This window comes from Saimiri boliviensis, chromosome 16 (assembly GCF_048565385.1).
Source record: "Saimiri boliviensis isolate mSaiBol1 chromosome 16, mSaiBol1.pri, whole genome shotgun sequence".
Taxonomy (NCBI): domain Eukaryota; kingdom Metazoa; phylum Chordata; class Mammalia; order Primates; family Cebidae; genus Saimiri; species Saimiri boliviensis.
The window spans coordinates 19,072,617-19,098,200 of NC_133464.1; the positions used below are offsets into that span (position 1 = coordinate 19,072,617).

At 40.8% G+C, this 25,584-nt stretch overlaps 1 protein-coding gene across 3 annotated transcripts in view; it reads right to left on the reverse strand.

The window, feature by feature from the left end:
- Window positions 1-11,126: 11,126 nt before the first annotated feature.
- Window positions 11,127-25,584, reverse strand: part of GPC6 (glypican 6) — a 1,167,663-nt gene continuing 1,153,205 nt past the window's right edge. For all 3 annotated transcript variants that reach the window (XM_074387545.1, XM_074387544.1, XM_003928197.3), the window contains 2 exons: window positions 20,205-20,380; window positions 11,127-15,811 (listed from right to left, as the gene is read on the reverse strand). In XM_074387545.1, the coding sequence (XP_074243646.1) occupies window positions 15,609-15,811; window positions 20,205-20,380 (379 nt within the window). In that variant the 3' untranslated portion in view covers window positions 11,127-15,608. The remainder of the gene's footprint in view (window positions 15,812-20,204; window positions 20,381-25,584) is intronic.

Consider the following 25,584-nt stretch of genomic DNA (forward strand, 5'->3'; position numbering starts at 1 on the left):
TATGCGGGCTCTCTTTTGGTTCCATATGAAGTTTAAGGTGTTTTTTTCCAGTTCTGTGAAGAAGGTCATTGGTAGCTTGATGGGAATAGCATTGAATCTGTAAATTACTTTGGGCAGTATGGCCATTTTCACGATGTTGATTCTTCCTAACCATGAACATGGAATGTTTCTCCATCTGTTTGTATCCTCTCTTATTTCGTTGAGCAATGGCTTGTAGTTCTCCTTGAAGAGGTCCTTTACGTTCCTTGCTAGTTGTATTCCTAGGTACTTTATTCTCTTTGTAGCAATTGTAAATGGCAGTTCGTTCTTGATTTGGCTCTCTTGAAGTCTATTACTGGTGTATAGGAATGCTTGTGATTTTTGCACGTTGATTTTGTATCCTGAGACTTTGCTGAAGTTGTTTATCAGTTTCAGGAGATTTTGGGCTGAGATGATGGGGTCTTCCAGATATACAATCATGTCATCTGCAAATAGAGACAATTTGATTTCCTCCTTTCCAATTTGGATACCCTTTATTTCTTTTTCTTGCCTGATTGCTCTGGCTAGAACTTCCAGTACTATATTGAATAGGAGTGGTGAGAGAGGGCATCCTTGTCTAGTGCCAGATTTCAAAGGGAATGCTTCCAGTTTTTGCCCATTCAGTATGATATTGGCTGTTGGTTTGTGGTAAATAGCTTTTATTGTTTTGAGATACGTTCCGTCAATACCTAGTTTATTGAGGGTTTTTAGCATAAAGGGTTGTTGAATTTTGTCAAAAGCCTTCTCTGCATCAATCGAGATAATCATGTGGTTTTTGTCTTTGGTTCTGTTTATGTGGTGAATTACATTTATGGACTTGCGTATGTTGAACCAGCCTTGCATCCCCGGGATGAATCCTACTTGATCATGGTGGATGAGCTTTTTGATATGCTGTTGCAATCGGTTTGCCAGTATTTTATTGAAGATTTTTGCATCTATGTTCATCATGGATATTGGCCTGAAATTTTCTTTTCTTGTTGAGTCTCTGCCGGGTTTTGGTATCAGGATGATGTTTGTCTCGTAAAATGATTTGGGAAGGATTCCCTCTTTTTGGATTGTCTGGAATAGTTTCAGAAGGAATGGTATCAGCTCCTCCTTGTATGTCTGGTAGAATTCAGCTGTGAACCCATCTGGACCTGGGCTTTTTTTGGGTGGTAGGCTCTTTATTGCTGCCTCGACTTCAGACCATGTTATTGGTCTATTCAGGGTTTCGGCTTCTTCCAGGTTTAGGCTTGGGAGGTTGCAGGTGTCCAGGAATTTATCCATTTCTTCCAGGTTTACTAGTTTATGTGCATAGAGTTGTTTGTAATAATCTCTGATGATGGTTTGGATTTCTGTGGAATCTGTGGTGATATCCCCTTTATCGTTTTTTATTGCATCAATTTGGTTATTCTCTCTTTTCTTTTTTATTAATCTGGCTAGTGGTCTGTCTATTTTGTTGATCTTTTCAAAAAACCAGCTCCTGGATTTATTGATTTTTTGAAGAGTTTTTTGTGTCTCTATTTCCTTCAGTTCTGCTCTGATCTTAGTTATTTCCTGTCTTCTGCTAGGTTTTGAGTTTTTTTGATCTTGCTCCTCTAGCTCTTTCAATTTTGCTGATAGGGTGTCAATTTTCGATCTCTCCTTTCTTCTCATGTGGGCACTCATTGCTATATATTTTCCTCTAGAGACTGCTTTAAATGTGTCCCAGAGATTCTGGTATGTTGTGTCTTCGTTCTCATTGGTTTCGAAGAACATCTTTATTTCTGCCTTCATTTCATTGTTTATCCAGTCAACATTCAAGAGCAAGTTGTTCAGTTTCCATGAAGCTGTGCGGTTCTGAGTTAGTTTCTGCATTCTGAGTTCTAACTCGATTGCACTATGGTCTGAGAGACTGTTTGTTATGATTTCTGTTCTTTTGCATTTGCTGAGGAGTGATTTATTGCCAATTATGTGGTCAATTTTAGAGTAGGTGTGATGTGGTGCTGAGAAGAATGTATATTCTGTGGATTTGGGGTGGAGAGTTCTGTAAATGTCTATTAGGTTTGCTCGTTCCAGGTCTGTGTTCAGGTCCTGGATATCCTTGTTGATTTTCTGTCTGGTTGATCTGTCTAATATTGACAATGGGGTGTTAAAGTCTCCCACTATTATTGTGTGGGAGTCTAAGTCTCTTTGTAAGTCATTAAGAACTTGCCTTATGTATCTGGGTGCTCCTGTATTGGGTGCATATATATTTAGGATCGTTAGCTCTTCTTGTTGCAGTGATCCTTTTACCATTATGTAATGTCCTTCTTTGTCTCTTTTGATCTTTGTTGCTTTAAAGTCTATTTTATCAGAGATGAGAATTGCAACTCCTGCCTTTTTTTGCTCTCCATTTGCTTGGTAGATCTTCCTCCATCCCTTTATTTTGAGCCTTTGTGTATCCTTGCATGTAAGATGGGTTTCCTGGATACAGCACACTGATGGGTTTTGGCTTTTTATCCAATTTGCCAGTCTGTGTCTTTTGATTGGGGCATTTAGTCCATTGACATTTAGGGATAGTATTGTTATGTGTGAATTTGATGCTGTCATTTTGATGCTACCTGGCTGTTTTGTTGGTTAGTTGATGCAGATTCTTGATTGTGTTGCTGCTTTTTTACCATTTGGTGTGTTTTTGGAGTGGCTGGTACTGGTTGTTCCTTTATATGTGTAGAGCCTCTTTCAGGAGTTCTTGTAGAGCAGGTTTGGTGGTGATGAAATCTCTGAGTGCTTGCTTGTTCACAAAGGATTTTATTTTTCCTTCACTTATGAAGCTGAGTTTGGCTGGATAGGAGATTCTGGGTTGAAAGTTCTTTTCTTTGAGGATGTTGAATATTGGCCCCCAATCTCTTCTGGCTTGTAGGGTTTCTGCTGAGAGATCTGCTGTGAGTCTAATGGGCTTCCCTTTGTGGGTAACCCGACCTTTCTCTCTGCCTGCCCTTAGCATTTTCTCTTTCATTTCAACCCTGGTGAATCTGACGATTATGTGCCTTGGGGTTGCTCTTCTTGAGGAATATCTCTGTGGTGTTCTCTGTATTTCCTGGATTTGAATATTGGTCTGCCTTGCTAGGTTGGGGAAGTTTTCCTGGATAATATCCTGAAGAGTATTTTCCAGCTTGGATTCATTCTCTTCATCACATTCAGGTACACCTATCAGACGTAGATTAGGTCTTTTCACATAGTCCCACATTTCTTGAAGATTTTGTTCATTCCTTTTTGCGCTTTTTTCTCTGTTCTTGCCTTCTCTTTTTATTTCATTGAGTTGGTCTTCGACCTCTGATATCCTTTCTTCTGCTTGGTCAATTCGGCTGTTGAAGCTTGTGCATGCTTCACGAAGTTCTCGTGTTGCGTTTTTCAGCTCCATCAATTCACTTATTCTCCTCTCTATGCTGTCCATTCTCGTCAGCAGTTCGTCCAATCTTTTTTCAAGGTTCCTATTTTCTTTGCGATGGGTTAGAACATGTTCTTTTAGCTCATTGTAGTTTCTTACTACCCATCTTCTGAAGTCTGATTCTGTCATTTCATCACCCTCCTTCTCCATCCGGTCTGGTTCCCTTGCTGGTGAGGAGTTGTGATCACTTTTAGGAGGAGAGGTGTTCTGGTTTCGGGAGTTTTCATCCTTTTTACGCTGGTTTCTACCCATTTTTGTGGGTTTATCCACCTGTTGTCTGTCTCTGTCCCAGGGAGTTGGAGCTTTATGAGTTTCCTTGCACTACTGCCTTTTTTGATTTTTCTTTCAGGTCTGACCCGCCCAGCTAGCAGCACGCCTAGCCACTGCCTGCCCGCAGGGGCTTTGCTGAGCTGCTGTGGGCTCCGCCCAGCTGCCCTGAGCTCTTCCCTGTAGTCCTTTTTATATGGGCGTAGTTAGAACTGTCTGGGCAACGGTGGCCCCGCCTCTGTTATGGCGGACTCTCTCTGTTGTGGCAGGTTGCCTCGGCAACGGCGGGTTGCCTCGGCAACGGCAGCCTGCCTCCGCAGCGGTGGAGAGTCTCAGTAATGGCGGAAGCCCCTCCCCCACGGAGCCGGACCGTCCTGGTTCAGCTGTGCTTGGTTTGAAGGGCTCAACCCAGAGGGTTTCCAATTACTGTTTTTGTTTCCGTTGTTGTTGGGGGTGGAGGGGTGGGACCAACCGAGCCTGATCACCTGGCTCCCTGACTCCGAGTCTTTTCTTTTAAGTTGAACGACCCCGCGTTCCGGTCGCTTCTTGAAAAGGCGCCGGGATCTCCCGTGCTGCGACTCACGGAGTCGGCTCGAACCGCGGCGCCGGCTCCTGGCGGATTTTTTGCCTAGGAATCTCCTGGCCTGACTCGCTATTTCAGATGAATGGGCTATTCTGCCATCTCAGGGCTCTGCTCGCCAGCTAAGAGGGCTCCCAGACCAGTGGCTTTTGTACGGAGAACCGCAGCAACAGGGCATGGTCACAGCAGCCGCGCCGGCGGAATCAGCCCCGCGGGGGCCAAAACAGCCGCACTGGCTGGGACTGCGACGCTGGCGACCCCTCTGCCTGGGTATCTCCTGGTCTGTGGGCAATAAGAGTTCGTCTGGAAATGCGGCGTCCACTCACCCTCTGCACTTTCACTGGGAGCTGAAGTCCTGAGCTGTTCTTAGGCGGCCATCTTGAAAGTCCCTCAGTAGGTGGGACTTTTTATGTCACACTTTGTTTTCTTTGGAACACATCCTCTCAGATGTTAAGTGGAACAGCACAAGGATCTCATAAATCCAATGTAGGAATTATTGGAAGGTATTGCAAGTAGTTTATTAGGAGTAATAACCGAATTAGTAAAATATGTAAATGACTTTCTGTAAGTTGGAGGGGATTCGTTATTAGTTTTACGGTAATTTCATACCCATCACTTCCTTGCATTCTGGTATGCTCATCTGAGTGGGAGATAAAAGGGTGGGGTTACATTTAGTGCAATTTCATGTAAAAAAAAATTACTGGTACTAACTGATGTGAATATCACGTGTCCTGTGGTATGGATGGCCAACCCAGAAACAGCGTTCAAGAAATTGATCATATACATGAGTCAAAACCAAAAGAAAATGTTAGCAGATCATTTTCAACTTATCGACAACTTAGAACAATTTAGCTGAAGTTGTGGTAGGACTGCTAAGATTGCCAGGTAAAGAAAACAAGCCTCCAATTACAACCCTCTAGCAGCAGCAAATGGAGCCAAAATATAACTTCTGGGGTGGCACCCATTTTCAGTGGTTTTGTTCACTGACATATCCACAAAATTGCTGAAAAGCAGAAGGGGTCAACCTCTGGGGATCAAGTTCCAAGTGTGGCTTATTTTGAGATGAAAGCAGGCTAGCATTTAGAGCTGGGCATTTGTGAACTGGGATTATCTAGCATACTTGGCAACATCTAAGTTGTTTTTGAATTTTTGATTCTAATTCCAGATGTTTTTCAATATAACAAGTAGTCAGGGAGATTTAAATAAGAAAGTCACCAGTGAATAGCATTACCCATTAATTTCTTTAGCGGGGTGGGTGTTTTGAAAAATTATTAGGTGTCATATACATTAGAGTGTAAATTGATTATGTGAATAATCATTATTTATGCCTAGGGCAGCCATATAATTTATCATTCATGTCAGGGACACTGTGGAGAGTGAAAGGGGTGCTGTTAATAATAATACTGGGACGACAGACCTAATGGGGACTGTCTGAGACAATTTGGGACATGTGGACTTTGTATTTACATGTAGCGAGTAAAGAAGAGTACTCATTCAACATACCAGAGTTCCTATGTGATTTATTTTTAAGTTTTCCATTAAGTGTCATTATTTTATATTATCGGAAGAGAGCCTTCCCTTTCTATGACAGGACACTTTTACAGTAGAGGCTCAGAAATGGTCAAATGAATAGAGGAAACTTATATGAGTCAGTAGTAATGGATTTTGATTTTTCCATCTTTTTTCATTTTGTTCCTCCTGCCCCCACCCCCGTGCCATTCCACAGCACTCCTTACTTGTTCATGAGGTACAAACGGAGGAAAGATCAAAGGCTTGCCCCAGAGGAAGGAAGATTTCAGATGTGGGGGAGATGTGTTATTCTTCCCTAAAGAAAGCCCTTTTGCTTGCCGATTTCTCCTGGCTCATGTTCTCTGCCCAATAATGCATTATTCAATGTAAAGTTTTTCCTTTTCCATTAAAAAAAAAAAACAAAACAAACAAACAAAAAAAACCTCTTAAGCTCAAACACAAGCACAATCACAGAACCCAGGCTCAGCTGTATAAAAATAGCCTTCATGAGCTAATTCGTATGCAATGGTTCAAACAGACAAAACCGATATAATCATTCCTGTGTCACTAACGAGATTTTCATAAAACTGTTTGAGTGAAATTTCTTGGGCTTAATATAATTTTGGGAATTTTTTTTTCCAACAGGAACTCAGTATATAATAGCTCACAATATATGATTCAGAAGCGGAGATGAATCAGAGACTGTTGGGGTGTCATTCTACCAGGCTCAGCATGAGAACTAGTGACTGGGTCCCTGCAGCTGAACTACTGGGCTGGTTCCATAACTTAGTAAGAGATTGATAGGAATAAGAATGATATACGTTCAAGTCCTTACAGTTTGGGTGGGCTGGAGGTAAGGGAGAGAAGAAGAAGAAAGGGAGCAAATAAACAAAAATAAGGTGAGAAGATCTTGGCTCCACCGTGTAGCTTCTCTGAGCTGTACCATAAGGACAGTAGCTCCTGCCTACCTCGTGGAGATGTAGTGAAGATTAGGAAAGAAAATGAATTTGAAAACTCCTTTTACGATGAAATGCTTTATGCAAATATAAGGCAAGTTATATCAAGAAACAGAAATAGGCCAGGCACAGTGTCTCATGTGTGTAATCCCAGCACTTCAGGAGACCTAGGTGGGTGGATCACGAGGTCAAGAGATCGAGACCATCCTGGCCAACATGGTGAAACCCTGTCTCTTCTAAAAATAAAAAAAGTTAGCTGAGCGTGGTGCTGCGTGCCTGTAATCGCAGCTACTCGGGAGGCTGAGGTAGGAGAATTGCTTAAACCTGGGAGGCAGAGGTTTCAGTGAGCCAATATCACGCCACTGCACTTCAGCCTGGTGACAAAGTGAGACTCTGTCTTAAAAAAAAAAAAAAAAAAAGAAACAGTAATAAACAGAGCTTTGTTACAAACTTCTCCCTAATGTGGTCATCACTTTTCTGAAATGTCTAGCGCAGGGGTCCTCAACCCACTGGCCATAGCCTGGTACTGGTTAATCTGTGGCCTGTTAGGAACCTGGTTGCACAGCAGGAGGTGAGTGGCAGGTGAGTGAGCATTACCACCTGAGCTCTGCCTTCTGTCAGATCAGCGGTGGCATTAGATTCTCACAGGAGCGCAAACCCTATTGTGAACTGCACAAGTGAGGTATTTAGGCTGCACACTCCTTATGAGAATCTAATGCCTGATGATCTGTCACTGTCTCCCATCACCCCCAGATGGGACTGTCTCCTTGCAGGAAAACAAGCTCAGGGCTCTCAGCTTCTACATTATGGTGAGTATAATTATTTCATTATATATTACAATGTAATAATAGAAATAAAGTGCACAATAAATGTAACACACGTGAATAAATACTGAAACCATTGCCACTCTAACCCTGGTTTGTGGAAAGATTGTCTTCCATGAAACTGATCCCTGGTGCCAAAAAGGTTGGGGACTGCTCATGTAGAGAACCCTTTAAAGACAGACAGAAGCTGTACTCAATATCCCTGATTCTCTCAAGCAAGGACAGCAATGGCCCATGCCTTTTAAGCAAGCATGAGGTGGAAAGCAGCAACGGAAGTAGCTTTAATTCCAGGAATCAGAAAGGCACAGGGGGTCCCTATGCTGCGGTCTTTATTTACTGCAGCCAGAGCCCTAGTGGCTTTGGCTGCAGTAAGTAAGTGGCTTTGGCTGCAGCCCTTACGAGGACTTTGATTGCGCTGGGTGTTTGGTACGGTAATTTATAAGTTGTTTTTAACAGTCAATTTAGTGTACAAAGCAGCCAAATGAGTTATCTGAATTGGCTAATTGTTGAGCTGTTCTGATTTATATTTTAGGTCCACTCGACCATCAGAATAGATAAATTAGAGACAAGGCTAATATCCAGGAGAGTCATTGGAAGCTGGGCTAAGCTCTGTGAATTTGACATCTAAGTTCCTTCCTGTGAATATGATGTCTAAGCTGAGTTGACAAACAAGGGAAAGCGGGCTTCATGCGTGTTCCTGTCCTAGGGATCATGCTTTGCTTCAAGGTGGCTGCAAGCTCAGAAGTATATAAGAACCTAGAATCCCCAGTCATTTATTTACTTGGGATTTTAATTTTGAAAAAAATTTAAGAACTGAAGCAACTAAATGCTACTCCATCTCAGAATTAAAATTTCACCTATATCCTTTATATCAATAGAAATCTCTGGATTCTTGTTTTCATACTTGCTGCCTATTTGCACACTTGTTAATACTAAGAGCATGCTTGGATAATTGAATTGAATTTGAAGTGACAAAAATAAACTTATTCTTTCTTTATTGCATTTTAGGAAAAAAATAAACTTATTCTTATATATTGATACCTTCATTTTTCTGTCCAGTTCTTCAGATCAGGGTTCATATCATGATCTTCTTAGTGTGATTAGGTGAGTTATTAATTTCACTGTGTCTCATTTTATTCCATATAAAATGGGCATTATTCTCTTTATATCATGGAGATGCTATAAAGATGAAATACAGCTGGGCACGGTGGCTTACGCCTGTAATCCTAGCACTTTGGGAGGCTAAGGTGAGTGGATCACCTGAGGTCAGGAGTTCGAGACCAGCCTGGCTAACATGGTAAAACCCTGTCTCTACTAAAAATACAAAAAAATTTAGCCAGGTATGGTGGTGGGCACCTGTAATCCCAGCTACTTGGGAGGCTGAGACAGGAGAATTGTTTGAACCCATGAGGCAGAGGTTGCAGTGAGCTGAGATCATGCCATTGTACTCCAGCCTGGGTGACAGAGTGAGACTCCATCTCAAAAAAAGAAAAAAAATGCTGAAATACATAGAGATCTTGGCATAGTTCCTTGCAAAAACATGCTTTAAAATGTTAGTGAGTGCGACCTGCAGGCTGCTGTGTTCCACTAGGGCTCTGGCTTCACCAGTGGATAAGACCTTAGCTTTGGCCATTAGGCTTAACATGGCTGCCCCAATTTTAGCATCTTGCTCTTGCACCCAGGATCCTGTCTGGCATGGGATAATTTCTCATTACATATCTTTTGAGAAAAATGGATAATTGCCAAAGTCAGTTCTTCAACCATCTCACCACTCAGCACCTCACTGCAGTCACGCTGAAGTACAGGTCACTCCTGGACTGAGATCTCTGCATTTGCACTTCCTCTGCCTGGAAATTTCCACCCCCAGCTATGCTCTTGCTTGTCTCCTGCACTTCGTCATAGCTCCATCGCCCCAGGCTCTCCTGGACCACTAAACTCAAGGAGAATTTCCTTCCTGGTCGCTATCCCATGTCCTGTTTTATTCCTTCATGGCGCCTTTCACTTTCGGAATCTTGTTCATTTGTTGGCTTACGTGTTGTCTATCTCTTCCTCACTACAGGGAGAGGGTGGAAATTTTAGTGTCTTGCTCTTGCATCCAGAATCGTGTTTGGCATGGGATGATTTCTCATTATGTATATTTTGAAAAAGTGAGTAATTGCTAAGGTGAGTAATATTTTTAATTAAAAAAAATCTACAGATGCTTGTTCTTATTGAAAAGAAGATGCCTTTATTCAAGGTAAATAATCTTCTGCTCTCTTGAATCCAGTTTGTAATCCTTCTTTCTCCTCTCCAAACCTGAACATTCACAGGGTAAAACTTCCATTTTCCCATTTTCTTGTTTTGCTTTATGCTTCAAGGTATATATGAGCTTGCGCCCCTTAAGCAGGCTATAAAGGCAGGCATCTAATTCCTCCTGACTTTGCTGCTTGCCCTATTTATAAGCTAACAAAATATGTTTGGCCACATGTTTACACCACCAAATAAATGTGTCTATGGATGGCAATGTGTCTGCACTAAATCAGTCGTCATCATCTACTTAAAGAGTCTTAAATTTGTGGTTGCATCTTTCTAGCTCTGAAGATACAAAAACCTTTATCCCTCATTGCCACTATTTTACAAGTTGGGTTTTTAAAATCAATATAATTTTGTTACCACATTTGTGCATGTACTTTAACTATATCCCTGGCCACTTATCCAAGAGCAAATTAAAATAAATACTGTTACCTGATAAAAGTGTCTGGTTTCATTTATTTTTCCAAAACATTTTTCCTTCCCAATAAATTGGTTTGTGTTATTTCCAAATAAAATTCGTTACATTTTGATCTTGTGATGCCAAAGGAATCCTAACATTCCTTAATTTTTTTTGTAATAGTCACTTTTCTCAATAAAAACCAAAATAGTAATAATGTGAGCTAAATCACAGTATTTCTTACAGTTAAATGCTGTGTTCTTGGTAGCTTTATTTATGTGGGTTCCTTTATTTACAAGATCATTCTTGAAATAAATTATTTATCTGTAATAATTATGGTTAACTGCATTAAGGAATAAATAATTTCAACTGGTGGTTTTTCACAGCCAGTGATAAATCCCCTAGAGCAGGGTTTGTACAGAGTAAGAGTTCAATAAATATTTGCGAAGTAAATCTTTAGCAGCTTATACAATATTTAGCATGCCTGAGAGCATGGAAACATTTCAGAAGTATAAAAATCAATGCAATTGGATAAATTTGGAAATTATTAGTCTTTTTACATTTGATCTTATTTTCTGACCTCATTTATAAAGTATTGACATCCATTTCCAAGTCACTATATTTGCCCTCTGAGAAGAAATCAGTGCAAAAGAGTAGAGCTACAGTATTTTCCATACACATTTGGGATGCTTTCAATGTTCTAACGTTCAAATAGTTCCTAATTTCAGATGCTGAGTGTACTTATGTGAGTGGCACTGTTTTAATATATGGGGTTTGTTGTTGTTTTTAAATATTGAGGCTTCTAAAAATAAATCGAACACAAAAAATTCCATAGCTCTGAAATTTAGACTATGACAATAATTAAGAAAATGCAGAAAGGGCACTGGTAGATTTTTAAAAACTATTTTAATACAAGATTAATAGCAATTTTCTATCCAAATCAGAAATGAAAAAATCTTAACCCAAATAATATTCATTTGACAGTCACATAAAATTTTAGGTTTGATTGGTGCACACATTTATCCTGCATATATATTATGTATATGCACAGAGAGACCTCACTATTATGCCATTCTTAGGGGTCTTTTCATGAAAGTACCTCATTACAAGGCAGTGTCAAAAGTTCCAGTAACTACTCAAGTCTGAAAGAAGTTCAAAATGCCCCATGCTAAGCTGAGTCTGTGCCATAGCAAACCATGATATAGCAAGTCTCCAGAATGCGTACAAATCAATACTCTCGTTTATATAAGTTGGTCTAAAACTAAACACTGGCTGATGTCTCCAACAAGGAGGAACACATTGCAAATTTATAAGTTATGGTTTCCTTTACTCTTCTGTTGGCAAAGCTAAATTGTGTTTTTAAATAGAAGTCAGGTCTGTTAGTAACTAAATGAAAATGAGTTTAAATTTCTACAAGTTTTGGATAAGTCAAAACTTGAATTTGCTAATGCTTCTATGTTTAATCAAATCACTTGATAATTAACTTTGCAAAAAGAAGTAATAAAAGAATCACATCTCAGGAATATGTTAAGTTTCATTCCTCCTTAGGGACTTCAGTTGGTGTTCAGTCTCCAGCCAAAACATGTAGGTAATGGCAAAAGAATTAAAGAAGGCTAATGTCTGCAGCAGGGAACATAAATTAAAAATCAGCGTTCTGCCTCCAATAATATTTTCAATGTGTTTGCTTTAAAGAATGTTACTTTTATAATTATTACTACTTGTCAATGAATAATAGTGTTTTTCAGTGTAGACAAAGTAGTATTTCTATCCCTTACGTTTAAAGCAGGTGATACAAGTTACTTAATGCTATCTAGGTAAGTCATTGTAAGGGAGTCAGATTTCTAGAACTAATGTTCTACGATGGCTATAATCAAAGTACCAACTTGGCCTTCATGAAAATGACAGAAAGTTGTCATGGTTGTCCTTCAATATAGAACCATAAACAGAGCTCTCATTGGTAAATTTGTAATTCATTCTTCTCTGCTAAAGACGTTAGCCTCTGTTTAGCTTTTGTTGCGACGCATACAAAGTATAATATATACCAATTACAGACGTGTATTTCTGTTAGAAAAATACATATTATAACTAAAGAACATGTAAATAGAGGCACTTCAATAAGCTAATTGTTTGCAGTTATGAGCATCACCCACCAATTTCTAGTGTCGGATTTCAGTGAGCCCATTCCTCTCTAGTCATAACAAAAGTTATGATATGGTTACGGAATTTAGGGAACATCAGAGCAAATGAGGGGCAGGTCATAAAAAATAAAGGAGCCTCATTGCATCCCCTATCACTACGCCGAAATGAGAAAAATTAATTTGAAGGGTAAACTCCAAATACTTAACTGAAATAGGGTAACCAGGTTAAATGAAATCCTTTAGGGCCAAAACATTCAAATCAGTCTGAAAATCATATGACATTGTAGTAGGATGATAAAAACTAGGAAGTACAATTTGCCGGGCGTGGTGGCTCAAGCCTGTAATCCCAGCACTTTGGGAGGCTGAGGCGGGTGGATCACGAGGTCAAGAGATCGAGACCGTCCTGGCCAACATGGTGAAAGCCCGTCTCTACTAAAAATACAAAAAAATTAGCTGGGCATAGTGGCTCGTGCCTGTAATCCCAGCTGCTCAGGAGGATGAGGCAGGAGAATTGCTTGAACCCAGGAGGCGGAGGTTGCGGTGAGCCGAGATTGCGCCATTGCACTCCAGCCTGGGTAACAAGAGTGAAACTCATCTCAAAAAAAAAAAAAAAGTACAACTTGAATGATATTTCGACCACATCCATGCAGGGTGCTAACACTGTGGCATCATTAACTGATCAGTCATTTCAGCTCTCTGCCTGGCTCATTATGCATCGCTATATCTCATCAATATAAATCATATTGATAATGAAGGTACTGAAACAAATGAAGCAGGCATATGTATATTTTCTGTGTGTTTAGTTGCGTATAGAACATGGGTTCACATTCATTAATATTATGTGTATTTATACACATGCACAAAACCTTTTGGGGGGTGAAAGCACAGGAAAAACAAGGCATCCTGATCTATTTCATAAAAGAGAATGCAGAAATATTTTTAAAAGGAAAGATTTGGAGTTTAAAGCCATAAAAACAAGTTATTACTCAAATAGTCTGGAAAAGCAAGGTTGATTTAATTTGTATTGCACCTTAATTATTGGAGAAAGACAATACTGATTTCTGAACATACAATGAAATGAGCAACATAAATGACTGGTCCTTCATAGAGATGTCTTATGTGAAATTCGTGGTAGGAAGTCGAAATGTGGGCAGTGAAATGGATGGTTTTCTAGAAGTATGTAATGGTGAACTATATTGTTAATTTCATAAAGGTTTAAATGAAAGAATGCCACAAAGTCTCTCATAATCCTACATTTTATATTTCATTAGGCATAAAGTAGCAATAGATGCTTGTAAATACTTTCTGTCTTGCAAAAGTGCTCAAATATACTTAATACTATTGTGCCGCATGTATTCTACTTAAATGTGATGACTAAATCAATAACTAATTTTAATTTTGATGAGAACAGAGATTGAAAAATACCATTTACGTGTCAATACTGTCGATGAGTTAATTAAAATGTGACTGGCATATAACGGTGTCTTGAAACATTACTTTTCCCTACTCCAGATGCATTATAAAAACCAAGAAACATATGGATAGCCAACTGTATTCATAAAGCCACAGTTTGGTTTATTTTGCTTCTCTCTGTCAGGGGGAGCATAGGGCCTGGCTTTGGCATACTTGGTGAATAGGTTAGGCTGTGGCTTTAAATTGGCCTATTGAGTTAGGTAATGTATCCAAGTGCCAAGCAGGAATCCTAGGCTGAAGGTGTTTTACATGAAAGCAATGGTTTCTCATGAATAACATTCTTCACACATACAGTTTCCATCACTGGTAAAGCCCTGCACACCCATGGCTCATCTCATGAGCTTGGTGTAGTCTGGAGCACCCAGGCTGAAGCACACTCATGCAAAAGGGTGTGCCCTGTGCCCTGGCAAACTTTTAATAAATGGACAGTTAGATATGTAAAAAGTTCTCTTTCTTGATTCTTGGTGCTCACAGATCACTGAGGAATCCCTTCTTTGAGCAGCACAAAACAAGAAGAGCTGGTTGACAAAACATTTTCTTACAAAGGTGTGTCAACCCTGAGCTTGGAATTAAGAAGTTAAAATCTGTGATTTATATATATATAGATATAAAAATAGATGATCATACTAAGACTAAAAAAGTGAAAGAAATCTCCATGTCAATACTATACATATTTTTTTGTCTTGACTTTTTTTCTGTTGTGAGTTATTTTGTCAGAGAATGCCCTTGTGATGCAGAAACCAACTGACACAAAGTAAATAGTTAAAAATGAAAACTCAGGAATGGATCTAATTGTGTATCAATTCATTAAAAAAAGCAACTCTTGTTTTGGGAGGGGTAATGAGCACAGGGGGAGAAACGTCTAGTTAATGTCAAACCTGTGGCAAAAGCAGAGATTGTATCATTACGATTATTTTCAGTTGAGACTCCTGAGGAGGATGAATTGATGGGGTATCCGCTAGTAACTGGAGATGAAGGGGGAAATCTGTGCCAATTGGATACAGTGGACAGACATTAAGGGAATTCAGAAAAATGGTGCCATTACTAAATTGAAAGTGGGCAGAGTGAGAGAGAGGTGCTGAGTTGTAGTCATTTTTGTTCTCATATTAAAGATGAGATTCTAAATTTAGTATCAGTACCTCCAAATTAATCTGGTATTGTTTGGTTAGGGTGCAAGATGATACCTCCAAGACAACAGTGCATTTTCACTCCATTTAGAACAAACTTCAAGCTTTCTGCCCATAAGCATTTTGTAAACCTGGATTTGTCACAAAAAGCTTACACTGGGAGTTGGCTGTCAATGCTGAATTGATAATATTAAAGTTCATTTATTGTTGTTTGTTTGCTTCTTTGTTGAAAATGCAGCTGTCTTGGGGTTTGGCCTGACTTTACAAGGAAAATTATTTTCTTTCTTCCTTTTTAATTTTAAATGGGGAAAAAAATCCTCACAACGTGAGATTCCTTTACTTCTGCAGCATAAAAGCAAATGAAGGTAAGAAAATCTCCTGGTACGAAAGATTTGAGTAAGAATTCTCTCTAGAATAAACAAGGTCCCCACAGATAGCTGAAGGAAAGAGGAAGCAGTTCAGTCTGGCACCCGGTACTCTTTGGGAAAACAAAAATGGAGGCAGATTGCAGTACTGCTCTCTTCTCATAGAAAACGGTAAGTTTTTCTGGCATGGTTCATTGTCCAAGAGTGTAAGAAAAGAAGTAAGTTGGCCATTCAAATAGCTAAAATGCAGTTTCATTTGACCAAAAACCCAGGATTATCTGCACAGTCTCTGCAGTGCCAGGACAGTGCAAGCGAGAGACCAGGAGAGCAGGGAGTGGCCACGTTGGGCTGCAGAAGAGTCCACCTCTCTCCGGTCGGGATCCACTGCAGGGGCCTCTGTGGTGACAAACTCAAACTCCGTGGGACACACGTCGTCCATGCACCCACTGCCACTCCCTGAGCCACTGGATTCATCACCTAGTGTGGAAAGATTGAAAAAGAAAGTTAGACCACTGCTAGGGTTAGGCTTTGTGGCCACACCCAAATCCCATCTTGAATTGTAGTCCCCGTAATCCCCACGTGTCTGCGGAGAGGATCGGGCGCGCAGGCAATTCAATCGTGGGGGCTGGTTCCCCCATGCTGTTCTCGTAATAGTGAGTTCTCACGGGATCTGACAGGTTTATAAGGGGCTCTTCCCCATTTCTCTTTTCTGCCAGCTTGTGAAGAATGTGCCTTGCTTCCCCTTCGCCTTCCACCACGATTGTAATTTTCCTGAGGCCTCACCAGCTGTGCTGAACTGTGAGTCAATTAATCACTTTCTTTTATAAACTACCCAGTCTCGGGCAGTTCTTTATCGCAGTATGAAAACGGACTGATACAACCGCCAACCAGGAAAGACTAGCAACAACTTGCTCGGCAGATATGGGCCATGTGGTGAGAGGCAAAATCTCCCCATCCATGGTCCCCACCCTGCCCAACAGGATTGTTTTTAATAGGCAGGGGTGTGATGACTGGGTGGGCTGTACAAAAATAGGTGTTTGAAGAACAGTATCAATTGATATCTGAGCACCTAAGAAAAGCATGAGCCCCAGATTCAAGGGGAGGCCATACCTACCATGTTGGCCTTAGAAAGACATTTCTTCTGGCCAGTACTTGAGTTTAAGAAATTCCATTCTTTGCTCTTTTTATACTCAGAGCCATTGCTCCAGGAAGATATCATGCTTTTTAAAGGATTTTAAAAGAAAAATACAGAAGAGGAAAACAAGTTCTATGCATAGGAAATGAGAGGAGCAGTAGCAGTAGTAGTGGGAGGCCTCTATTAATGTTACTTTTGGCCACCTTTCCCCACCTGTGTTCTCCTGAGAGCAAGGATAGGCTCCATCTCAGCCAGTCTCTCCCTTTAAACCAGGAGTTGACAGACTATGACCTGCCGCCTGCTTTTGTATGGTCCATAGCCCCCATATGGTTTATTTACATAAAAAATATATTTTATAGCTATCCATAAAATCTATCTATCTATCTATCTATCTATCTATCTATCTATCTATCTATCTATCTATGTACGTATGTATGTATGTATGAATGACAGGGTCTGGCTCAGTTGCCCAGGATGGAGTGCAGTGATATCATCAGAACTCACTGCAGCCCCAAACTCCTGGGCATAAGTGACCTTCCTGCCTTAGCCACCTGAGTAGCTGGGACTACCGGCATGTGCCACTGTACCTGGTGGTTTTATAGTTTTAAGTGTTTGCAAAAAATCAAGTGAAGAATAATACTTTATAACATGTAAAAAGTATATGTGAAATTCACATTTCAGTGTCCATATATGAAGTTTTATTAGAACCCAGCGACCCCCGTTCACATACATATTATCACGTTAGACCAGCAGTGTGGGATAGTTGTGGCAGAGACGATGTGGCCCTCAAAGGTTAACATATTTAATATATGGTCCTTTACAGAAACGGTTGGCCATTCTCTGCTTGAAACCAAGGCCCAGGGGCCCACAGAGTATGTTGACCCAGGTGGTCTTGTCCCTTCCTGCCCATCTTGCTTTCTTCCCTATTCCCACTTCTCATGGCTTGATTCCTTCTTGTTTGACTAACCCTGTCACTCAAACCTGGCCCAGATCAGGCTATCGATTACTAGCTTTATGAAAGTACTTATCACTGCTTGGAGGTATACTATTTACGTGCCTGTTTACTTGCTTACTTGTTTATATCCTTCTCAAGAATGTAAACTGAGGACACAAACTTTGAGAGGGTAGAGATTTGGTAAATCCAGTTCTTTTCTATACCTCTAAGGCCTTCAGTGGCCCCTGGCATACAGCAAGTGCTCAGCAAATACTTTTGGAATAAATAAATGTGCTTTGGGCAATTACTCAACTTTTGTCAGTTTCCTCAAACTAATACCGTTGACAACATCGACCTTGCAGAGAGTCTGTGACGACAAAGCACGAGAGTGCTCAAAGACACCAAACCCAGTGCTGCCAGTGATGCCTGATGGAAAAACCACGGTTCCTACAGCAAAGGCGACCTGGAATGTATCCTGCCTTTGTTATTTAAATGCACCAGGGCAAGCCAGTTAGACTCATTGAGGCTTTGTTCCCTCACCTGTAAAAGTGAGAGTGGTAACATCTATCTGTTATGGGGAATGATGTTCCTGGAAGGGCTGAGGAAACTGGAAGCTTTTAAGGATATTAGCTATTTCTCTCACTTGCTCAGTGATTTCTAACCAATATCCTTAAACCCCTCCCTGCTAGTCTGAAATGGCGATGCCCTGTTGAGCTGCTCCTGAGAAACCACAGCCAGCTTTAGCTGCTGGATCCTACTTAGGTAAAGCTGGGGCAATGTAGGGACTCTTCTCATGTCCTCTTGAATGAGAAAGACACAGTTAAAAAATGAGCACGGTTTCTTTTTTTAATGGGACATCTAAATACCAGATAAGATCACTTCAATGCACTATACTAGGTTTTTAACATTTTCTCTGATTTATCTTTAGTGGCCTTTACAAGGGGGAAAATTCCCGTTAATTAAATTCAGAGATACCAGAATTGCTAAGGGAATTGTTCTGAACACTGGTGTCATGAACAAGAGGTAATACAACCTTTACAGAGATATTATTAAAATGATTTAGAATGTTAAAAAATGTGGGAAGCAAATATGACAGGAGATTTTGGCTGAAAAAAATGATGGCCCCATCTCTTTCTGAAAAGGAATCACAAATGAAAATATTAAGAGGTGGGATGAGTAACTTAAAAAAATGTCCAAAGCAATAAGGATGGTGATGGCTATAAGATGTGATAATGGTTCATACAACAGACAGTAACCTAAAATAGAGCGCCACATTTGGTACTTGGGTTAGAACTCAGAGATCCTCTAATTTGTTGATTTTATTTTCTTTTGAGGGGAAATGGGGCAAGATCTTTGCCTCCTGGCCATTTCCTGAGCTTTGCAGCTTGGTATGTGTGTAACCTCTTTAGGTCAGAGAGGAATGAGAAGGAACAAAGCCAAGCCAACTAATTCTTATGTATCTTGAATTATTCATTCCAATATTCACTCTCTAGATAATACAATATTTTATTTAATGGAGAAGACAATGGATAAAATGAGAGGTATAAGGCTAAGTGCTAACAAGAGTGAAGACACAATGGCTAAAACATGTGTAATGTTCTCTTCTGAAGAGGAAAGGAGGGGTTTAGCAAAAGGAGGAGAGAAGATAGGATTTTTCTGAGGAATTTTACAGCAATAATGTCCATTGGGTTGGTGATTATTCTGTGTTTAGAAAATTTTTTTGAGTTCTTTAAAATGGAAGAAAGCACAAAAAATTTCTGCAGGGGATGACTTGGTAGGTTGATGGCTAAGACTGAGATGATCTGAGGTCTTCTTTCTGTAACTTGTTTCTTTCTATCTCATTAATCCAAGCAAACAAACATCATCTTATGCTTCAAGGATGAAATTACAGAATCACTGGAAACTTCACATCTTATGGTCAAGAATTCTTGTCCTGGGAACTCTCTTTGTAAGGGTAATATTTAAAAAAAAAAAACGCCAACAACAATGAAAAATGTTCCTTTGTAGTTACTCATCTTAAAACCACTCAGACAAAACCCCTGTATAGTTAGTTTCATGTCAATGTTCACTTAATAGTCCTCCAAATCACTTTTGATGGGTCTTTGATCCTTAGTGAAATAGTCACGTGTAATATTGCACTGGCATTTTATGATTTCTCTCAATATTTCACACACAAATGTCTATGGACTGCCTATGTGCATAGCTGGGTAGAGAAGGAAATGATGTAGCTGAACCTGCTCACTACCCACCAGACACTATCATAGCTCCACAAATGAGGCTCCCAAAAACCTCTGAAGCAGGGATGCTTCCCATTCTATAGAGGAGGAACCTGAGACTCAACAAGTAATTTATAGAGACTCCAATTAATAAGGAATAAGACAAGGAATCTATCTCAGGCTTGTCTAAGCAATCTGCCAAGCTTTCTTCTTTTGTGGGGAACAGAGCAGAAGTTTGGGGCAGATGTGAATACTGATGAGGACAGAAGAAAGTGAAAAAAGTACTTTGCTGTGTTGTTGTGAATGACTCCACTGGTAGATGAAACTCAATTTCAGCTTTGGTATGGCTGAATGGAATCCATTGCAACTATTTCTTGTGTGTGGAATTTATGATTTTATTCATATCCTATGTTTTGTGGATCAGAGCTCTCTGTTCAAAATACTATAACAAGCATTACAGCCTGAGGAAGAATGAAAAAAAATTAAAAGGGCATATTGCTCTAGAAGAAAGTCAGGGTATCATCTTCTAAAACAATTTTTTTTTTTTACTCTGGAAGTTTCTGGTGCTGGGAAGGCTTTTCTTACTTGTGTCCTGGAAATTGACATCATTGCCATTGTAGGCATTTTTCAGTTTGTTGGTCATCACACGGAGAGCCATGATCTGCTGTCTGATGAAAGTATCTGGCCGAGTGATGTCCACGTCCACCTCAGGATTGTTGATCTGGTTGGTAAGCCCATCATTCATGATCTCAGGCAAGTATCTGCAAGGCAGAGAGGGAGAGAACAGCTCAGAGAGATGGCACAGAAACCGTAGAACCAGATGCTGCCATAAAAAACCAGATGACTGACTCTAACAGTCAGCCAAGACACATGGCAAAAACTGGATGTCGTTCCTAGAAAAGAATGCCAAAATAGTGAAAACACGGAATACATTTTCTCAGCTGGAGATGTGGCTAAAATAGCCTCAGACTAGTTTTTTTAAATGGCAGTGAATTCTTAGGTAGGTTTGCCTACAAATAAATGTGAAACTGGGGACCTAAAAGAAACCACTTGTATTAGTCCGTTCTCACACTGCTAATAAAGACATACCTGAGACTGGGTAATTTAGAAAGAAAAAGAGGTTTAATAGACTCACAGTTCCATATGGCTGGGGAGACCTCACAATCATGGTGAAGGTGGAGGAGGAGCGAAGCGTGTCTTCTATGGCAGCAGGCAAGAGAAGTGCCAAGCAAAAGGGGGAAAAGCCCCTTATAAAACCACCAGATCTTGTGAGAACTCACGATCATGAGAACAGCAGCATGGGATAACAGCCCCTGTGACTCAATTACCTTCCACCAGGTCCCTCCCATGTCTCCTGGGGTTTATGGGAACTATAATTCAAGATGCGGTTTGGGAGGGGACACAGTCAAACCACACCACCACTATTTCACATTAATCACTCTTTCCTCCCTCCACCCTAAATGTCAGCTTAGGTTAAGGATTCAGTACCTTCCTCAGTTCTGCTGATTTTGGTAGTAAGAACTGAGCTTATAAATTATGTATGATTCAGGAGAGTTCTCTGTGAGGATGCCCATTCTCAACTGCAAGAGGCCCTACCTCAGATCTTAATCAAAAGAAATTCTGGATGTAAAAAACCTGCTTTGGGGATATTTTAGAAGTAAGCAGTAATTACTGGAATGATCGAGGTGTATATTAGGATTTTTATTTTATAATAGAATCTTGAGTTTCATTAGGTAGATTTTCCAATGTTCAGTAAAATAGAAGGGTAAAATCAAATGATTCTGAATTTCACGTTTCTTTCACTTGTACCAAAATGTCAAAATTGTCAGCCCTTCAATGTGAGCTGCCTAAGCTGCCTAGGGGTATTTATGTAAGTGGAGGCTAAAGATCTTGGAAACGTGCTTGGGGCCCTCTCTGGCTCCTTCTTACTCTCACGATCTGTCCATCTTTCAGTTCTCTTCCTCTTCTTCTCATGGAGTCTCTTATACCTGCTTCTATTTTCCCATCTTCCATGTTCCTCACTGGAGTGCAGACACCCACTGCAGCCTCAAAGCGACCCCTCACACCCTTCTTTTCTCTCTGATGTGTCCTGCACATGCTGTATGATTAATTTTCAAAAATTAGTGCTTTCATCATATCACTCTGCTGTTTAAAAACTTTTGAGGATAGTAGCTAATGTCCAATGAGCACTGACTAACTACCAGGCACTGTACTCAACATTTGACACACATCTTTAAAGTCAGCCCAACAGCAAATCTAGGAGATAGGGAGTATTTGATCCTTGTTTGATTAAACAGTGAACTGAGGCTTTGTGAGAATAAGCAAATGTGCCAAGTTACAGAGCTACTAGCTGGCAAAACCATGACTTACTCCCAGTCTAGCTCTGGAGCCCCAGTGCCCTAACACTGCCCCAGACTGCCTGGAGGATCATCAGCTAGAATTCACGTTATAGCTCAGCAATCAAAGGGTCTCCACCCACTTCTACTTTCTCATACTCTCTCCAGGGTCCCTCCTTGTCTTACAGAGTCGACTCCCTGCAGCCATCCTATGTCTTCCTGTCCCACAGGTTTTCCTTAATTTCCAAAATGCAGTTTCCCATTTATGTCCCAAATACCCTTAAAGACCCAGGTCTATCCTCACTTTCTCCTCAAGATATTTCCCAGCTTTCAGGGACCTACCTACCCTTTTGTAAGACTGCCAGGTTTGGCTGGGTTATTTTGTGCACTGCACAAAGGTACCCCTTGGAGCTACAGGTGTGAGTTCGTGCTGAAATCCAGCGTCACTTCTGTGGTCACCAAGCTACGCCCCTGCAGGGCACCAAACACCAAAAGCGGGGCCTTTTTGTGTTCTTTTCGATACTCTTTTTATTTTAGAAAACTTCGATGCGTATAAAAGTAGAGACAGTAACATAATGAACACCCATGCACCCATTTGGGTGCCTTTTTCTAATTCCTACCAAACTGCTATATTTTTCTGTGTCCTGGTAAGAAAAAGATGGTACTCTGAAAGGGGGTAATAAAGAGAGTTTAAAGAAGAGGCTATTTATAAAGGTGTGAACAAGTTAAAGGAAACCAGCCCAGAGAGGTGAAGCACCCTGGGGCTGGCCACAGGAGAGGGGGCCCCAGGGGGTGAGGGGAAGAAGCTGTTAGTGGAATGAACAAGAACTGATACCACACAGAGGCACCCAATGACACAGTAACTGCCAATCCAAGGTCTATCAGGGATGGGGCCAGAGGAGGATGCTCTGACTCCTGTAGGCTTTCCTCTTGACCTCCAGCTGCTGCCTCCCATTGGTTGAACCAGCTGGAAGCTGGTGGGCAAGGGAGCCCAGCTGATACAGCTTGCAGAGATCCTTCAGGGCTGGGGCCACAGTGGAGGGATGAAGAGCAGGTCTGATGGGGAATCAGGACATCCAGCCCTGGCCCTCTACAGGCTGGGGACAGCCCTACCTAATTGCCATTCCTGTTATTCTTCTACTTGCTCTACTGTTGTTGCTTGAAAGCTCAAAAAAATCCTTTCCTCTATTTTATTATTCCTATTTAGGAATAATAAAACAATAGCAGGTGCATCCCAGCTTTTGCTGACACCAGAGCTGAGAGGTGATGGTCGATTCTGGTGTTGCTCCTCTACATTTTGGAAAATGACTCCTGTAGCTGTACCTAAGCTGTCAGAGGTGAGCTTTGTTTCTTTCAGATGCTGTGTGCACTGCATGGTTAGCCGAGACTCATTTATCAGAATCTCACTGCAATATTCTTGTATAACATCCATATGCTTGAAATTCTTCCCCTTCCTGCAAGTGATTTTCCAAGTTCTGGAAACCAAAAGCTCTATCCCCCAAACTCTAAAAGAAGAACTACACAGAGAAACTTTGATATTTAAGCTATTTTTCAGGTATTGAATCTTATGCTTGATGTATTTGTGTATGAATTGGTTTACTCGTTTTAAATCAGAGGTCCCATGAATAAGCTCCATGCCTTCATCCATATCTTGAACAAAATCGACTTCACAATGCTCACTAAATAATGAATAATAAAACACACAGAGTGCATTGTAAATTCTTTTCCATGAAGCTCCAAGTATTTACTGCTCTAAAAAATTGCCTCATAGAAATTTTTAAAAGCCATGGACTCATATCTCTTTCTTTTTGCCGTAAAGCATACTTCTGTCCTGCCTTTTAATATATTTCTGATATATAAATAAATTCCTGTTTGATGCTGAGAGTGTTTTCCTGGTGTAACTTCTAAAATATGCCATTGGACTGACTATTACTGACAGGCAATTATATAAGCCAGGCTCCGTGAATGAACCTGCCTATTTGAATAAACAATAGCAGGTGCATCCCATCTTTTGCTGACACCAGAGCTGAGAGGTGATGGTCGATTCTGGTGTTGCTCCTCTACATTTTGGAAAATGACTCCTGCAGCTGTACCTATGCTGAGTCAGAGGCAAGCTTTGTTTCTTTCAGATGCTGTTGTGCACTGCATGGTTAGCCGAGACTCATTTATCAGAATCTCACTGCAATAGCTTACATGGGAATGCTACCCCTGGGAGTCTGAACATCCAGGAACAATAAGAGACTGCCAAGTAAACCCAGCCTCTAACTGTGCCTACTGATGCTCAGCTGCTTACAATAAAAACAAGTAACAGTGCCTCGTGTCCTCAGGAACCTTTTCTCCTTTTGGTGTATTCAAAGGGTGACTTTGGAGACATTGTGAAAACTTAAACCTAAAACAGCTGAAAATAAAAATGGCCATTTTGTCACTCCAGACGTAGATCTTGAATCTAAATCTATGACTGTCCATCGCACAACCCAAAGGGTCCGTGAAAGCCCCAGTCAGCATGAGGACCTCATGAGCCCATTTATTTCTTGCCTCTCACATTGTTTCTTTACATAACACTCCTGTCCTGCAAGAACAGACACCTCTTTGAGCTTACAATGCTCTTCCTTTTTAATGGATTTTGCACAGCTTTTTGACACGACAGAATCCTGTTTTTGCACCATCATATCCCTGGGAGACAGAAGGAGAATCTTGGCACGGAGAGCCCAGGTTCCAGGGCAGGAGGCATGTTTACCTGGTCCATCCAGCCTTGGGAGAAGCCAGAATTGAACACAACCTAGAGACTTGAGCAGGGATGTCATGGTTTGCCAATGCTTCCTGCTATGGGCAAGTGGTGGCCTCCATGAACAGCCAGGCACGGCTTCCTCATTTTGGTTGTTTTCTGCTCTGCAAGAGCACGGCTAGGAACTAAATCTTTGGCAGTTTTACAGAATTATTTTTCTTTGCATCTAACTTCATATTCTAAATGTGGATGTCCTTGATTATGTTCAAACATTATAACTGATTATGGTGGAAGAGTCCTATGGAAATTTGCGGGGTGAGAAGGTTGACACATTCAGCCCTGTGGGTAGCTGCAGGCCCTCACTGGGAGAGTTCAGGATTTTTGTCACCTGAGAGATTTAAACTCGACCATTCCCACAGAAGTTTCCCACCAGTCAACCACAGGCTCTGCTATTTTCAACATTCAACATCACTCCTGACAGTTAAACCAATGCTTCCAGAAAGACCCTGTTGGCAGAAGAATGTGCTTAATATTTCTCATCATCATGTTAATGCTGGTAGCTGTTTTGATGTAAGGCACTGCATATTGGGGGAATAGGTCACATGACTCTTAAGATTTAATGAAATTTGAAAGCCAGTAAGTCTGAGAAGTGAGACATTAGGAAGCAAGGTTAGCTGGATGGTGCTTAATGGGGGTGTCATGAATCCAAGTAGGAGCTAAGGCAGAAATGGGGAGCTTAGGTGCTGACCTAGGCTTCTTCCCTGACTGCTACTGTCTCAAGACACAATGGGAAGGGTAAAGTCAAAGCAATTTCAATTCTATTTGTTGCCACAAATGAGCTCTACTCAATACATATCTCTATAGCAATTTCAAATTATAAGCTACCTATTCATTCATGTTAAGC